The 18037-nt window shown below is 39.1% G+C and overlaps 1 protein-coding gene across 1 annotated transcript in view; it reads right to left on the bottom strand.

The window, feature by feature from the left end:
- Positions 1–2218: 2218 nt before the first annotated feature.
- The window catches only part of adgrf6 (adhesion G protein-coupled receptor F6), a 52169-nt gene continuing 36350 nt past the window's right edge, over positions 2219–18037 (bottom strand). The window contains exons 111-143 of the mRNA XM_045211173.1: positions 17932–18009; positions 17759–17833; positions 17565–17642; positions 17124–17201; positions 16930–17007; positions 16487–16564; positions 16293–16370; positions 15850–15927; positions 15656–15733; positions 15213–15290; positions 15019–15096; positions 14747–14821; positions 14577–14654; positions 14404–14478; positions 14210–14287; positions 13769–13846; positions 13596–13670; positions 13403–13480; positions 13140–13196; positions 13050–13085; positions 12155–12264; positions 10801–10862; positions 10564–10706; positions 10218–10445; positions 9744–9944; positions 9498–9638; positions 9230–9408; positions 8797–8961; positions 5633–7006; positions 5369–5410; positions 5228–5287; positions 3299–3368; positions 2219–3150 (exon numbers count right to left, since the gene is read on the bottom strand). Of these exons, the coding sequence (XP_045067108.1) occupies positions 3077–3150; positions 3299–3368; positions 5228–5287; positions 5369–5410; positions 5633–7006; positions 8797–8961; positions 9230–9408; positions 9498–9638; positions 9744–9944; positions 10218–10445; positions 10564–10706; positions 10801–10862; positions 12155–12264; positions 13050–13085; positions 13140–13196; positions 13403–13480; positions 13596–13670; positions 13769–13846; positions 14210–14287; positions 14404–14478; positions 14577–14654; positions 14747–14821; positions 15019–15096; positions 15213–15290; positions 15656–15733; positions 15850–15927; positions 16293–16370; positions 16487–16564; positions 16930–17007; positions 17124–17201; positions 17565–17642; positions 17759–17833; positions 17932–18009 (4334 nt within the window). The 3' untranslated portion in view covers positions 2219–3076. The remainder of the gene's footprint in view (positions 3151–3298; positions 3369–5227; positions 5288–5368; positions 5411–5632; positions 7007–8796; positions 8962–9229; positions 9409–9497; positions 9639–9743; positions 9945–10217; positions 10446–10563; positions 10707–10800; positions 10863–12154; positions 12265–13049; positions 13086–13139; positions 13197–13402; positions 13481–13595; positions 13671–13768; positions 13847–14209; positions 14288–14403; positions 14479–14576; positions 14655–14746; positions 14822–15018; positions 15097–15212; positions 15291–15655; positions 15734–15849; positions 15928–16292; positions 16371–16486; positions 16565–16929; positions 17008–17123; positions 17202–17564; positions 17643–17758; positions 17834–17931; positions 18010–18037) is intronic.

The raw sequence follows: 18037 nt of genomic DNA, 5'->3' as shown, positions 1-18037 counted from the left end.
CAATTCTACATCTACAACGGTACATATTCAGTTATACTCTTGGCTGTTGTAGATGCCATCTACTGTTTCCGTGTCATCGATGTTGGTGCTTACGGCAAGGGAAGTGATGGCGGGACCCTCTGGGACTTCAGGATGGCACCCTGGAGATTCCACCACCTGCATCACTCCCTGGGGCTGAAGACCTGGAACCCGTTCCCCATGTCTTCGTCGGCGATGAGGCCTTCCCTTTGAGATCCAACCTCATGAGGCCCTACTATGGATGCCAGTTGCCATTGCCAAAGCCTGTAAGGATCTTCAACAAACGACTGTCCAGGGCAAGGTTAGTTGTTGAATGCACCTTTGGGATTCTGGCAGCCCGGTGGAGAATGTATCGGAGAGTGTTTGGTCTCAGCCCCTCAAATGTCGATGCCTGCATGAAGGCCACATGTTCTCCACAACTACCTGCGGAGGTCATTCCAGGAGCCGCTCCGGATGGAGATGGGCACGCCAAATGGTCACCTACCTGATGTCACCAGGGCAGGTGCCAACAATGCCCCCAGACAGGCACTCCAGGTGAGGGAGAAGCTGACCACCTACTTGTCATCGCCAGCAGGTGAAGTCCCATGGCATGGCATGCCGTGGAGCCCCCTAACACAAAGGTTATTTTAAGAACCATCCACCGTTGTCCATAAAATAGCATTTTGTCCCAGATTATTTTATGTCTCATTGTCTCTCTTCATTTGGAAGTTATATTTAAGTGAAATTTGAGAGTAAAGACCACACCTTAACCCCTTCCCTCTCCCATTAACATCAGTATTATACACACCTGGCATGGTACATCGGGTTAGCAGGAGCTCTAATTAAGGTTATACGACATACAGTTAGTATGATAACAATGGGAAAAGGTAACCTAGGGTCCATGCAAATAATACAGTTTACCACGATCTTCACTGGTCTGACAAAATGCAGGTGGAAAAAAAACTAATTAGGAAGAGAATGTGTTTTTACTTTCATCTTGTCTTAGATCTGCAAAGGTGTAGGGAAGAAATAAACAGATTAAGTCTAAATGAGATATTAATAAGCAAATGAAACAACTGACTATGAAAACATTTACATTTAATAAGTATTTAAGTACAGGAAAGAACATGACAGATACAGTATGCATATACTGTATTATATGCTATCTATTGCATCTTAGCCTATGCCACTCTGATAATGACATTGCTCATTCATATATTAATATATTCTTATTCCATTCCTTTACTTAGATTTGTGTGTATTAGGTTTGTGTTGTGGAACTGTTAGATATTACTTGCTAGATATTGCTGCACTGTCGGAACTAGAAGCACAAGCATTTCGCTACACTCGCAATAACATCTGCTAACCATGTGTATATGACCAATACATGACCAATACATTTTATTTGATTTTGAAACAAAAATAATATGTTTCTTATTATCTTAGCCAAAGTCAGTGAAACCACTTTATATAGTCACTATCGCTTCTTTCTATAGAATGATGGGATTCCTGTGAAGTCGAAATTATTATGTTCAACATCTTACTATTATCTTTTTAATATTATCTTTTTAATATTATCAACATTATCTTTTGAATGGTAATGTAAATCTGAGCTTGTTTGGCTTTGCAGTAGTTTAAGTTTTAGAATTCAGATATTTTCTCATGTTATAGCTCCCCCTTGTGATCTGCTATTGGGAGTTACAATCTTTGTCAAAATGCCAACATGTTTGGGTTATTATGATTTGAGAAACAGGCTTCATCAGTCCAAAAACTATTTGTTTGATTTTGTATAAAATTCCCTTTAATTAGAGACAAAACATTATATATTTTAGGTTGTATTGAATGTATCAATGTCACCTTTCCTTTTCCTATGTTTTCCTAGATCTGACATACCTCAAACTGATTTCTTACCTACAAAAAGAAGCTTGAAGTTTCAAAACAAAACCGTGTTTCCAAATTGCACCACAGTATAAGGAGGGTGACAATATACTCCCATTTATTTTGCAAAGCCATTCCTGGGGAAACATAAACCCAAACATTCTGATTTGTTTCAATTGTCAAGTCGGTTCAAAAGTACATTTAATATCTTTCAGCATACTACTAGAATTGCTGGCCCAGCACTGAAACGACAGGTTTTAATTCTCCCTGTTTACTTGAGACAAATGAGAGATTAGATCAGTGTGGTGCAAAGTCATCGGGAAAGAAGAAATTGCACAGTGAATATGGCAAACATGGCATCTTTATTGGGTAGATGGTTGAACCAAGACTTTGGCTATCGAGTTGCAGCAACACTGTCTGTGAGACAGGTGCAACGAGACAAAACTCTTTGTTTACTACTTGTGTATCCAACATGATCTACTGTAGAAGCCTCTTCAACAATAAATGATACACATTTAAAATATTCCATTACATTTACTCCACATAAGAAAAGACAATAGCAGCCATATAATGCATTTTAATACAACACACATAAGTGGTAATGGCAACAACATGGAAATCCATAACATAATTAAGTAAAAATGTATTTAAAAAAAGGCGAATTCTCTGTCATACAGTTAACACTTGTCTGCACCGATGCAGCTAATTTACGTTAATAAGTTCCTGTAATTATCTGATCATCTATTATATTTGGATATTGCTTCCTTTGGAAACCTGAATAACAAAAAAGAAAAGTCCTTCAATACCATACATCATTTAAAGTGCTATGTCTTGTTCAGAACTTGGTTCAAACTGGTCCATCATTCACAGTAGTGTCTAGACTCCTAAACATGTACAACAAAAAAGAGGCAAGTCTCTCAGACAAAACCCCTATAGAACTCACAGCATTATTCCAGAAAAGTCCAACATCTTCACATCAATAGATGAATTGTGTGCTGGACCAAGACATGTTTTATGGCAGGTCCAGGTCAAAGGCTACACTTCTTGTCAAGCGGAAGAACAGCTTGTACTACCTTTGATATATCTTAAGTCATATTTCAGAGTGAAACATTCTGTTTGTAGACAAGATGACAAACAGTTGCAGTGCCCTGCTCAATACATCAACCCATACTGCTGTCTCTAGATGGTTGGTTGCATTGAGTTAGGTGTTGATGAATGACTCTGTAGCACCAGTGCTGCTGGAAGAATTTACAGCTTCCGAAACATTGTAGGCATCTGACAAAGCAAGAGAGGTCAAACAGTTGGTTTGTTATATACAGAAAGGCAGGGTGATTTTTCAACAAAACAAATATTTAAAGAACTGTGATCATTTCAAAATTCATAGTAACTTTGTTCTTAACTACATAACAAATGATGAGCTTACTCCTCCTTATTCTTCTTCGGAAGAAGTTTAATGCACTGGTTGATGATGTTGCCGCACCACCATTGGTACTCTGGAATGGAAAAAAATGATATACAGTGGGGGAAAAAAGTATTTAGTCAGCCACCAATTGTGCAAGTTCTCCCACTTAAAGAGATGAGAGAGGCCTGTAATTTTCATCATAGGTACACGTAAGCTATGACAGACAAAATGAGAATTTTTTTCTCCAGAAAATCACATTGTAGGATTTTTAATGAATTTATTTGCAAATTATGGTGGAAAATAAGTATTTGGTCAATAACAAAAGTTTCTCAATACTTTGTTATATACCCTTTGTTGGCAATGACACAGGTCAAACGTTTTCTGTAAGTCTTCACAAGGTTTTCACACACTATTGCTGGTATTTTGGCCCATTCCTCCATGCAGATCTCCTCTAGAGCAGTGATGTTTTGGGGCTGTCGCTGGGCAACACGGACTTTCAACTCCCCTCCAAAGATTTTCTATGGGGTTGAGATCTGGAGACTGGCTAGGCCACTCCAGGACCTTGAAATGCTTCTTACGAAGCCACTCCTTCGTTTGCCGGGCGGTGTGTTTGGGATCATTGTCATGCTGAAAGACCCAGCCACGTTTCATCTTCAATGCCCTTGCTGATGGAAGGAGGTTTTCACTCAAAATCTCACGATACATGGCCCCATTCATTCTTTCCTTTACACGGATCAGTCGTCCTGGTCCCTTTGCAGAAAAACATCCCCAAAGCATGATGTTTCCACCCCCATGCTTCACAGTAGGTATGGTGTTCTTTGGATGCAACTCAGCATTCTTTGTCCTCCAAACACGACGAGTTGAGTTTTTACCAAAAAGTTCTATTTTGGTTTCATCTGACCATATGACATTCTCCCAATCCTCTTCTGGATCATCCAAATGCACTCTAGCAAACTTCAGACGGGCCTGGACATGTACTACCTTAAGCAGGGGGACACGTCTGGCACTGCAGGATTTGAGTCCCTGGCGGCGTAGTGTGTTACTGATGGTAGGCTTTGTTACTTTGGTCCCAGCTCTCTGCAGGTCATTCACTAGGTCCCCCCGTGTGGTTCTGGGATTTTTGCTCACCGTTCTTGTGATCATTTTGACCCCACGGGGTGAGATCTTGCGTGGAGCCCCAGATTGAGGGAGATTATCAGTGGTCTTGTATGTCTTCCATTTCCTAATAATTGCTCCCACAGTTGATATCTTCAAACCAAGCTGCTTACCTATTGCAGATTCAGTCTTCCCAGCCTGGTGCAGGTCTACAATTTTGTTTCTGGTGTCCTTTGAGAGCTCTTTGGTCTTGGCCATAGTGGAGTTTGGAGTGTGACTGTTTGAGGTTGTGGACAGGTGTCTTTTATACTGATAACAAGTTCAAACAGGTGCCTTTAATACAGGTAACGAGTGGAGGACAGAGGAGCCTCTTAAAGAAGAAGTTACAGGTCTGTGAGAGCCAGAAATCTTGCTTGTTTGTAGGTGACCAAATACTTATTTTCCACCATAATTTGCAAATAAATTAATAAAAAATCCTACAATGTGATTTTCTGGATTTTTTTTCCTCAATTTGTCTGTCACAGTTGACGTGTACCTATGATGAATATTACAGGCCTATCTAATCTTTTTAAGTGGGAGAACTTGCACAATTGGTGGCTGACTAAATACTTTTTTCCCCCACTGTACACTTATTGGGCAATCAATATTAGCTGATACAGTAGATAGTCTTATCAGAGAGAATCAAGCCTATGAGGAAGGCCAAAAGCAACCCATTAAACTCATGGTTTAACTTGAGAATTCTGAAATTGCAAACATGTCTAATTAATAGGATCATCAATGCACATAGTACACATGTACTTAACATGAAACATTTTAGTTAAATATAGAAGAAACGGTGTGAAGAGATGTACTTACCCTCGTACGGTCAGAGCCTGGGATGATGGAAGAGAAACTTCCTGCTATAGCTGACCGGATCTGAAACCACAGGACAATTTATTTAAAAATCCCAACACTCTTGCATACGAAGAGGGAATAAACAAAAATTGTATCACATACCTTGCCGTCTAAAAGTGTTCCAAACACCAAAACAAAGAAACCCTTTTAAGAAAGATTAAAGATTAATGTACATAATACAATGTTGCTAATGTTGTTCGACATCATGAAAACTAATATAATTGTAAACATGTTGACATTTTACATCAGAACTCATTACTTACAGCTTTCAGTTAGAACAAAAAATGAAATAAGGATTTCAGTGTATGACACTATTTATTTATTTATTATTATTATGGAAAATAATGCACCAATGTATGCAGTTACCTGTAGTGAATTGAAGAGGGCAAACACAATATGGATTCCCTTATTTGTTGGATCAACCATGGTTCCTACTCCCAGTCCCCAGGTAAGGCCAAAGAATGGAGTCAGAATGGCCAGACACCTGGCGATGACCACAACAGCATTTCTCTCATTTGGCTGGCTAGCATCCCCCACACCTCTCCTCAGCATTTTGTACAGAACCACAATCAGGATCAAAAAGTTGATGACCACTATGGTCAGGGCAGGGATCACAAAAGCAAGGAGAGCCATTGTCTTGTCCCAGTTGAGCCAACATGCCTGGTTTTCCTTGATGTATCCATCACTTGGAGCTGTTGCTGCCACAGTAACAACAGCAATGATAAAAGGTGCCCCATAGCCCACTGAGAAGCCAATAGCCAGCATAGTTGATTTTGACATATGGGAGAAAACCATGATGGTCCGGTAGAAAAGAAGAAGGCCCGAGATCAGCATCCAAAAGAATAGAGCAAGGTAGAAAAAGTGAATGAAAAACGTTGCTGCAGTACATGCTGGTATAGGTGTTGTGGTGTCCTCGCCTGGGTTTTCAAGGTCATTTTTTACTATTGATGCACCAATGATGAACCAAATGTCAGCAATCAGGAGAGACACAGCGATGTTCACTATGGAGACATGGCGCATGTAAGAGGTGTTGTTTCTGGTCATGGCCTTCCATACACAAGCCTCAATGATGAGACACATGACTAAGCTACCCATCGATATGCCAACTCCAACATAAGTGATTATATCCAAAGCGTCTTGAATCTCTTTCGGAATGGACGTTGACATCAAAATGGAGAAGGAGGTCAGATGGTTACAGTGACAGGTGACAGTGCCATTCTCATTAGACTGCAGTTTACATCCTTTATCATCCCATCCCCCAAGGCTGTTAAAAAGGCTGAAGTTCCAGAAAACACACTGAGGATTGAATGTGAGCGACTTGTTCACCTTATCGAAGCTCAATGAGACATTGTTAGTCGTTCCATTCAACTTCGCCAGCACTACAAATCCATTGATGATGTTGTCGTTGACACTTTGATTGCTGCCATTCCTGGCAGGTAACACATTATTGAGGGAGGAGAACGTTAGAGTGGTGATGGTGAGGTGATTGGAATTAGTCTCTGGAATCTCTATTAACACACTTGAATTTAAGTCTGCACTGAATGAGTTGTCAAATGTGGCTTGGTTTAACTGAATTAGCTCTGTTGTTACATTAAATGACTTTGTTGGGAGAGAACCTGCAAACAATTCCATGGAGCCCAGTAAACTAGAGCTGGTGTTTTTATTTTGGTCGGCATTGAGAACGGTCCAGGATTCTTTTGCTTCATCAGAAACTAGGACATTCACTGTTTCTAGAATGTTCTGGGGAGTCAATAAGAAATCTGAGTTAGGTCCAAACTTAATGTTAATAATTTAGCTTGTTTGTTTCTAAAAGCAAAACATGTACTTATGCTTATCTCACCACTATTATTTAACTTGAGTGTATTTCATTAGTTTTAGTTTATTTAAAGCACAGACTTATTTCCCGAAATTCATGCATTCAAAGTACAATACCAGTCAAAAGTTTGGACAAAAGTTTAAAAAAAATATTTTCTACATTTTAGAATAATAGTGAAGACATCAAAACTATGAAAAAAACACATATGGAATCACGTAGTAACCAAAAAATGTGTTAAACAAATCAAAATATATTTTATATTTGAGATTCTTCAAAGTAGCCACTCTTTGCCTTGATGACAGCTTTGCACACTCTTGGCATTCTCTCAACCAGCTTCATGAGGTAGTCACCTGGAATGCATTTCAATGAACAGGTGTGCCTTGTTAAAAGTTAATTTGTGGAATTTCTTTCCTTCTTAATACGTTTGAGCCAATCAGTTGTGTTGTGACAAGGGGTGGTATACAGACGATAGCCCTATTTGGTAAAAGACCAAGGCCATACTATGGCAAGAACAGCTCAAATAAGCAAAGAGAAACGACAGTCCATCATTACTTTAAGACATGAAGGTCAGTCAATACGGAACATTTCAAGAACTTTTCTTCAAGTGCAGTCGCAAAAACCATCAAGCGCTATGATGAAACTGGCTCTCATGAGTTACCTCTGCTGCAGAGGATAAGTTCATTAGAGTTACCAGCCTCAGAAATTGCAGCCCAAATAAATGCTTCACAGAGTTCAAGTAACAGACACATCTCAACATCAACTGTTCAGAGGAGACTGCGTGAATCAGGCCTTCATGGTCGAATTGCTGCAAAGAAACCACTACTAAAGGACACCAATAAGAAGAAGAGACTTGGTTGGGCCAAGAAACACGAACAATGGACATTATACTGGTGGAAATCTGTCCCATCGTCTGATGAGTCCAAATTTGAGATTTTTGGTTCCAACCACCATGTCTTTGTGAGACGCAGAGTAGCTGAACGGATGATCTCCGCATGTGTGGTTCCCACCGTGAAGCATGGAGGAGGAGGTGTGATGGTGTGGGGGTTCTTTGCTGGTACACTTAACCAGCATGGCTACCAAAGCATTCTGCAGAAATACGTCATCCTTTCTGGTTTGCGCTTAGTGGGACTATCATTTGTTTTTCAACAGGACAATGACCCAACACACCTCCAGGCTGTGTAAGGGCTATTTTACCAAGAAGGAGAGTGGTGGAGTGCTGCATCAGATGATCTGGCCTCCACAATCACCCGACCTCAACCCAATTGAGATGGTTTGGGATGAGTTGGACCGCAGAGTGAAGGAAAAGCAGCCAACAAGTGCTCAGCATATGTAGGAACTCCTTCAAGACTGGTGGAAAAGCATTCCAGGTGAAGCTGGTTGAGAGAATGCCGAGAGTGTGCAAAGCTGTCATCTAGGCAAATGGTGGCTACTTTGAAGAATCTCAAATAGAAAATATATTTAGATTTCTTTAACCCTTTTTTGGTTACTACATGATTCCATATGTGTAATTTCATAGTTTTGATGTCTTCACTATTATTCTACAATGTAGAAAATAGTAAAAATAAAGAAAAACCCTTGAATGAGTAGGTGTATCCAAACTTTTGACTGGTACTGTATACTGAAACCAAGTGAACTTTTATATACTTTAGTTTCGTTCACTTTTTCTGTTAATCTCTTGCACTATCTGTGCTTGTTTTGTTTGTATTCAACATACCTTTATCTCAGACTGGCTGATATTCTTTGAAATATTTGCAACAATGCTCAGAATATCAACAATGGTCGAAATAGTTGCAGTTGAATTAACGATTTTGCTCTTTAGATTTCCAGAGGTATCACTAAGTTTTGTTAAAAATCCTTCAACCATTGCTTCTTCCAATTCCTGCAGAGGAAGATATGATTATACTTAGACAATATACTGTATGTCATACACTTCAATTTAGGACACCTAAGAGAAACATGATACTGTGGATCAAGTTTGAAAATAAATAAATATAATTATTGCTTACAAAAAATTCTCAAGTCATAGGAGTTAGTTTTCCTTCAAATTGATAAATACAACAGAAAATCATGCTCCAAAGTATAAATACAGTTAAGACAATGGTTGCTAGGGTTTACTAATCATGGTAGGTGTTATTAAAAAGTATTACCTTAGATGAGGTCAGTAGCTCATTGATTGCAGTCAAGACACAAGTGTCACTCTGAAGTCTCCATTTTCCATTGCTTTCACAAATTGCTGTCTTACTTCCATCCTCACCTTCAGCACATGCTGCCACTGATGTGTCTTTAACTCGGCCACTACCATATTCATTGTCCTGGCAAGCAATATCTAGAAAACATATTTTGTTAAAAAAATTTAAACTAAAATCTCAACAACAACCAGTGGGAGTATTCAAAAACTGCAAATACTGTACTTACCTTCTGTGAAAATAGTCAATTTTGCAGTCTTTTCATATGCTGTTGGGTCTTTGACTTGGCATGTTAATGTGACTTCTTTGACTTGTCCATCACAGTTTTGAATTGTATAGTCATACTTAATGCAATTTCCAGGACTCTCATCTATAAATAATACATGTATAAAATGTAGACAACATGGTTTATGCATTAATTTATTTGGTCTCTTGTCATATTGAAAAGGAAGTCTGATTATCAACTAACACTTACATGTGACCAATTCTGTATTCCCTTCTTTCCACAGGAGTTTATAGGGAGTCTGCACACAACACTCCAGTGACTCAATTTTCCCCACCTTACATTGGATATTGATTTCTGTCATCGTTTGAATAACGGGAGCATCTTTGATGTCAATTTGACCCATTTGGTAGAAATAGATTAAGTCACTCTTCAGAGTGCATTCATATTTCCCTGGGATGAAACAATATTGACATTGCTGAGTCAAGAAACAATACCTGGACAGAAAACATTATCATCCTTTGTCCTCTGTAACTTTGGGTGGGTACGATCTGGGTTTTGAGATTTCAATCTTATAGAAACCAAAATCTAACAGCGATTAAAAAATATAATAAAACTGTCATTACACAATTGATAATATTTGGATTATAGACTCCTGCTTTCCTGCCAGGGTATTTTAATTGTATTTTTTTTAAATAAGCATAAAATATGAACTCTTCGACTTACCATCATCATCAGCAATTACATTTCTGATATCAAGTTTTGTCTTTTGTGATATCAAGGAATCTGTATAGATGGTGAACCTTCCAGTCGATGTTAAAACTCTTCCCTTTCGTTTCCACTCAACGTTTTTAATAGTGCCCATATTTACAGTATCAGGACGAGGTCCACACTCCAGGGTCATGGTGCCACCAGAGTAAATGGGAGTTGGTGTATAACTTAATGCTGGGTTACCTAGGAATAGATTGAGACATTCGTGGTAAACAGTTTTTTAGACCGATATTTAAAGCATCTTTCTTTTGGTCATTAGAATTTGCAATAATGTGATATGAGAAGGTTTTTACGGACTTACTGTTATAAATAATATTGAAAGAGCTAACATCAACTTGATAAACAGCTGGAAGTGATTTTGCAACTCCAGCATTAGCATTGGTAATTGCAGTGGGGTCTGCAACTGTGGTCCTAACATCACAGTTGACTATAACACTTCCAGGGCTGTTAATAGGAACCAAAGAGAGAATACAGAAATAAATACATGTTGAATGGAAACAGCTTACTTCCATAACAACAGTGGACACAGAAAACCTACCTGAAACTTGTCAATGCTGCTGAAATAAACCCTGGCATGTTCTTCCTATACTGCTCCTGGATCTGTGTGAGATAATGATATTGATAATGTAAAAAAAAAGGGCAATATTTCTAATACACTACATGACCAAAAGTATGTGGACACCTGCTCGTCAAACATCTCATTTCAAAATCATGGGCATTAATATGGAGTTGGTCCGGCCTTTGCTGCTATAACAGCCTCCACTCTTCTGGGAAGGCTTTCCACTAGATGTTAGAACATTGCTGTGGGGACTTGATTCCATTCAGCCACAAGAGCATTAGTGAGGTCAGGCACTGATATTGGGCAATTAGGCCTGGCTCGCAGTCGGCGTTCCAATTCATCCCAAAGGTGTTTGATGGGGTTGAGGTCAGGGCTCTGTGCAGGCCAGTCAAGTTCTTCCACAACGATCTTGACAAACCATTTCTGTACGGGCCTCGCTTTGTGCACGGGGGCATTGTCATGCTGAAACAGAAAAGGGCCTTCCCCAAACTGTTGCCACAATGTTGGACGCATCGAATCGTCTAGAATGTCATTGTGTGCTGTAGCGTTAAGATTTCCCTTCACTGGAACTAATGAGCCTGAACCATGAAAAACAGCCCCAGACCAATATTCCTCCTCCACCAAACTTTACAGTTGGAACTATGCATTCGGGCAGGTAGCGTTCTCCTGGCATCCACCAAACCCAGATTAGTTCATCGGACTGCCAGATGGTGAAGCGTGATTCATCACTCCAGAGAACGCGTTTCCACTGCTCCAGAGTCCAATGGCGGCGAGCTTTACACCACTCCAGCCGACGCTTAGCATTGCGCATGGTGATCTTAGGCTTGTGTGCGGCTGCTCGGCAATGGAAACCCATTTCATGAAGCTCCCGACGAGCAGTTCTTGTGCTGACGTTGCTTCCAGAGGCAGTTTGGAACTCGGTGGTGAGTGTTGCAACCAAGGACAGACGATTTTTACGCGCTACGCGCTTCAGCACTTGGCAGTCCCATTCTGTGAGCTTGTGTGCGGCTGAGCCGTTGTTGCTTCTAGACGTTTCCACTTCACAATAACAGCCACGTTGAAAGCCACTGAGCTCTTCAGTAAAGCCATTCTACTGCCAATGTTTGTCTATGGAGATTGCATGGCTGTGTGCTCGATTTTATACACCTGTCAGCAACAGGTGTGGCTGAAATAGCCGAATCCACTAATTTGAAGGGGTGTCCACATACTTTTGTATATATACATTCATAATTATCACACTGAAAATGTACCCTGGTTAGATAATTGGATGGATAGTTATTTAATGCATCTGATTATTTACTTGTGCCAACAGTAGGTTGAGTCATTTACTTACAACTGGTTCAATATCGCCTTTGTACTTTTTGTATTTGTCACTATTTTCATCATTTAGGTCGCTAGTGAAATCTTCAATCATTTTGAAGGACATTGCCAACAACAGAATATCTGAAACAAAATAAGAAGAATGACAAACATGCTTAAATGGAATGGAATTGTTGCTACCTATACTGTATATCCTATTATACACTCCCCTCCATATGTATTTGGACAGTGAAGCTAAAAAGTTACATTTGGTTTTATACTCAAGCCTTTTGGAAGTGAGATCAAATGTTTCATATGAGGCGACAGTACATAATGTCTCCTTTTATTTGAGGGTATTTACATACATATCTGTTTTACCGTGTAGAAATTAAAGCACTTTATGTATCTAGTCCCCCCATTTGAGAAAGTCATAAGTATTTGGAAAAATGTACTTATAGTGTAGTAAAGTAATCAAAAGTGTAGTATTTGTTCCCATATTCCTTGCACTCAATGACTAAATCAAGCTTGTGACTCTACAAACTCGTTGCATGCATTTGCAGAATGTTTTGGTTGTGTTTCAGATTATATTTTGCCCAATAGGAACTGAATGGTGAATATTGTATTGTGCCATTTTGGAGACACTTTTATTGTATGTCTCTGAACACTTCTACATTAATGTGGGTGATACCATGATTATGGATAATCATGAATGAATCGTGAATAATGATGACTGAAAAATTAACAGAGGCACAAAGATCATACCCCCCCAAAATGCGTTTGCTAATGGTGAGAGGTTAGCATGTTTTGTTGTAGCCTCTGCAACCTTCTCATTCATCATTTTTCATTATTAATTCATGATCTTTCATAACCATGGCATAATCAGGATTAATTTAGCAGTGCTCAGAAACATATTATATTCTTACACATACCAGCTTGGTTTGCAGTAGTTGTTATTGTTGTTGTTGCTGTTGTTGTTGTTGTTGTTGGTGGTGGTGGTGGTGGTGGTCGTATTGTTGTTGTTGTTGGTGGTGGTGGTGTTGTTTTTGTAGTTAATGCTGGTGTTGATTTAGTAGTTACTGTAGATGTGGTGTCCACCAAGAGAGAAATAACATAGTGATAAACTGAAGAAGCAGATGAACAAAAACTCATAAAAAGAATAGAAAGTAATATTTGCTAGCCTTCAAAAGCTCTTAGCCTTGTCACTGTAGTCAGTTATATTGTGACAGATAGTGACAACCAAAATGCATTTTTGTTCTGAACTAAAATATATTAGCCTACATACTTGTAACTGTGGTCAGTTGTGTTGTGAGGTCAGCTGTAGTACTTTGCGCTGCAGTGCTGGCCTCAGGTGTTGTAGAGTCTAAAGCAAAAAGAGAGAGAAAGAGAGAGAAAGAGAACGAGAGAGAGATTGTGACAAATTTATGAAGAACTGAAATTCAGAAAAATTATTTTCAGCAGTACTTGATTGTATTTACTGGTAACTGTGGTCAGTTGTGTTGTGGGGTCAGTTGTAGTACTTTGTCCTATTGTGGGTGCAGTTGTTGTAGAGTCTACAGAGGGGAAGAAACATAATGATTGAGTGTCAGATCTTTTGGTGGTGAACTCTGCTTCAGACAAGTTCTGTTCTCTAGAACTTGATGATACTTACTGGTAACTGCGGTCAGTTGTATTGTGGGATCAACTGTAGTACTTTGTGCTGTAGTGCTGGCCTCAGGTGTTGTAGAGTCTAAAGGAGAGAGAAACAGAAATTGTGAAAAAGGTGTGATGAACTGAAGTTCAGAACAAATTATTTTTAGCAGTACATGATTGTATTCACTGAGAACTGTGGTTAGTTGTGTTGTGGGGTCAGCTGTAGTGATCTGTTTTGTTGTGGCTGCATGTGTAGTAGAGTCTACCAAGAGAGAAGCATCAGAGTGATAGATTGAAGAAGTAACAGATTAATATAAACTCATACTAAGTTCAGAAAGTATTTTTTGCTAGCCTTTAAAAGCACTTAGCTTAATGGTCACTGGTGTCAGTTCTGTTGTGACAGATAGAGACACTTTAATGCAACTTTGTTCTGAACTAAAATATATTAGCGTACACTTACTGGTAACTGTGGTCAGTTGTGTTGTGGGGTCAGCTGTAGTACTCTGTTCTGTAGTGCTGGCCTCAGGTATTGTAGAGTCTGAAGCAGAAAGAGAAAGAAAGATAGCGAGAGAGAGCAAGAGAGAGATTGTGACAAATTTATGAAGAACTGAAATTCAGAATAAATTATTTTCAGCAGTACTTGATTGTATTTACTGGTAACTGTGGTCAGTTGTGTTGTGGGGTCAGCTGTAGGACTTTGTCCTGTTGTGGGTGCAGTTGTTGTAGAGTCTACATAAGGGAAGAAACATAATGATTGAGTGTCAGATCTTTTGGTGGTGAACTCTGCTTCAGACAAGTTCTGTTCTCCAGAACTTGATGATACTTACTGGTAACTGCGGTCAGTTGTGTTGTGGGATCAACTGTAGTACTTTGTGCTGTAGTGCTGGCCTCAGGTGTTGTAGAGTCTAAAGCAGAGAGAGATACAGAAATTGTGAAAAAGGTGGGATGAACTGAAGTTCAGAACAAATAATTTTTAGCAGTACTTGATTGTATTTACTGAGAACTGTGGTTAGTTGTGTTGTGGGGTCAGCTGTAGTGATCTGTTTTGTTGTGGCTGCATGTGTAGTAGAGTCTACGAAGAGAGAAGCATCAGAGTGATAGATTGAAGAAGTAACAGATTAATATAAACTCATACTAAGTTCAGAAAGTATTTTTGCTAGCCTTTAAAAGCACTTAGCTTAATGGTCACTGGTGTCAGTTCTGTTGTGACAGATAGAGACATTTTAATGCAACTTTGTTCTGAACTAAAATATATTAGTGTACACTTACTGGTAACTGTGGTCAGTTGTGTTGTGGGGTCAGCTGTAGTACTCTGTTCTGTAGTGCTGGCCTCAGGTGTTGTAGAGTCTGAAGCAGAAAGAGAGAGAAAGATAGCGAGAGAGAGCGAGAGAGAATTTGTGACAAATTTATGAAGAACTTAAATTCAGAACAAATTATTTTCAGCAGTACTTGATTTTATTTACTGGTAACTGCGGTCAGTTTTGTTGTGGGATCAACTGTAGTTATTTTTTCTGTAGTGCTGGTCTCAGGTGTTGTAGAGTCTAAAGCAGAGAGAGAGACAGAAATTGTGAAAAAGGTGTGATGAACTGAAGTTCAGAACAAATTATTTTTAGCAGTACTTGATTGTATTTACTGAGAACTGTGGTTAGTTGTGTTGTGGGGTCAGCTGTAGTGATCTGTTTTGTTGTGGCTGCATGTGTAGTAGAGTCTACGAAGAGAGAAGCATCAGAGTGATGGATTGAAGAAGTAACAGATTAATATAAACTCATACTAAGTTCAGAAAGTATTTTTTGCTAGCCTTTAAAAGCACTTAGCTTAATGGTCACTGGTGTCAGTTCTGTTGTGACAGATAGAGACACTTTAATGCAACTTTGTTCTGAACTAAAATATATTAGTGTACACTTACTGGTAACTGTGGTCAGTTGTGTTGTGGGGTCAGCTGTAGTACTCTGTTCTGTAGTGCTGGCCTCAGGTGTTGTAGAGTCTGAAGCAGAAAGAGAGAGAAAGATAGCGAGAGAGAGCGAGAGAGAATTTGTGACAAATTTATGAAGAACTTAAATTCAGAACAAATTATTTTCAGCAGTACTTGATTTTATTTACTGGTAACTGCGGTCAGTTTTGTTGTGGGATCAACTGTAGTTATTTTTTCTGTAGTGCTGGTCTCAGGTGTTGTAGAGTCTAAAGCAGAGAGAGAGACAGAAATTGTGAAAAAGGTGTGATGAACTGAAGTTCAGAACAAATTATTTTTAGCAGTACTTGATTTTATTTACTGAGAACTGTGGTTAGTTGTGTTGTGGGGTCAGCTGTAGTGATCTGTTTTGTTGTGGCTGCATGTGTAGTAGAGTCTACGAAGAGAGAAGCATCAGAGTGATAGATTGAAGAAGTAACAGATTAATATAAACTCATACTAAGTTCAGAAAGTATTTTTTGCTAGCCTTTAAAAGCACTTAGCTTAATGGTCACTGGTGTCAGTTCTGTTGTGACAGATAGAGACACTTTAATTTAACTTTGTTCTGAACAAAAATATATTAGTGTACACTTACTGGTAACTGTGGTCAGTTGTGTTGTGGTGTCAGCTGTAGTACTCTGTTCTGTAGTGCTGGCCTCAGGTGTTGTAGAGTCTGAAGCAGAAAGAGAGAGAAAGATAGCGAGAGAGAGCGAGAGAGAATTTGTGACAAATTTATGAAGAACTTAAATTCAGAACAAATTATTTTCAGCAGAACATGATTGTATTTACTGGTAACTGCGGTCAGTTTTGTTGTGGGATCAACTGTAGTTATTTTTTCTGTAGTGCTGGTCTCAGGTGTTGTAGAGTCTAAAGCAGAGAGAGAGACAGAAATTGTGAAAAAGGTGGGATGAACTGATGTTCAGAACAAATCATTTTTAGCAGTACTTGATTGTATTTACTGAGAACTGTGGTTAGTTGTGTTGTGGGGTCAGCTGTAGTGATCTGTTTTGTTGTGGCTGCATGTGTAGTAGAGTCTACCAAGAGAGAAGCATCAGAGTGATAGATTGAAGAAGAAACAGATTAATATAAACTCATACTAAGTTCAAAAAGTATTTTTTGCTAGCCTTTAAAAGCACTTAGCTTAATGGTCACTGGTGTCAGTTCTGTTGTGACAGATAGAGACACTTTAATGCAACTTTGTTTTGAACTAAAATATATTAGCGTACACTTACTGGTAACTGTGGTGAGTTGTGTTGTGGGGTCAGCTGTAGTACTCTGTTCTGTAGTGCTGGCCTCAGGTATTGTAGAGTCTGAAGCAGAAAGAGAGAGAAAGATAGCGAGAGAGAGCAAGAGAGAGATTGTGACAAATTTATGAAGAACTGAAATTCAGAATAAATTATTTTCAGCAGTACTTGATTGTATTTACTGGTAACTGTGGTCAGTTGTGTTGTGGGATCAACTGTAGTACTTTGTGCTGTAGTGCTGGCCTCAGGTGTTGTAGAGTCTAAAGGAGAGAGAGACAGAAATTGTGAAAAAGGTGTGATGAACTGAAGTTCAGAACAAATTATTTTTAGCAGTACTTGATTGTATTTACTGAGAACTGTGGTTAGTTGTGTTGTGGGGTCAGCTGTAGTGATCTGTTTTGTTGTGGTTGCATGTGTAGTAGAGTCTACCAAGAGAGAAGCATCAGAGTGATAGATTGAAGAAGTAACAGATTAATATAAACTCATACTAAGTTCAGAAAGTATTTTTTGCTAGCTTTTAAAAGCACTTAGCTTAATGGTCACTGGTGTCAGTTCTGTTGTGACAGATAGAGACACTTTAATGCAACTTTGTTCTGAACTAAAATATATTAGCGTACACTCACTGGTAACTGTGGTCAGTTGTGTTGTGGGGTCAGCTGTAGTACTCTGTTCTGTAGTGCTGGCCTCAGGTGTTGTAGAGTCTGAAGCAGAAAGAGAGAGAAAGATAGCGAGAGAGAGCGAGAGAGAATTTGTGACAAATTTATGAAGAACTTAAATTCAGAATAAATTATTTTCAGCAGTACTTGATTTTATTTACTGGTAACTGTGATCAGTTGTGTTGTGGGGTCAGCTGTATGACTTTGTCCTGTTGTGGGTGCAGTTGTTGTAGAGTCTACAGCAGGGAAGAAACATAATGATTGAGTGTCAGATCTTTTGGTGGTGAACTCTGCTTCAAACAAGTTTTATTCTCCAAAACCTGATGATACTTACTGGTAACTGCGGTCAGTTGTGTTGTGGGATCAACTGTAGTTATTTGTTCTGTAGTGCTGGCCTCAGGTGTTGTAGAATCTAAAGCAGAGAGCGAGAGACAGACAGA

This window comes from Coregonus clupeaformis, chromosome 36, assembly GCF_020615455.1.
Source record: "Coregonus clupeaformis isolate EN_2021a chromosome 36, ASM2061545v1, whole genome shotgun sequence".
In the NCBI taxonomy this organism is placed as follows: Eukaryota; Metazoa; Chordata; class Actinopteri; order Salmoniformes; family Salmonidae; genus Coregonus; species Coregonus clupeaformis.
This window is presented reverse-complemented; position numbering and strand designations above follow the sequence as displayed.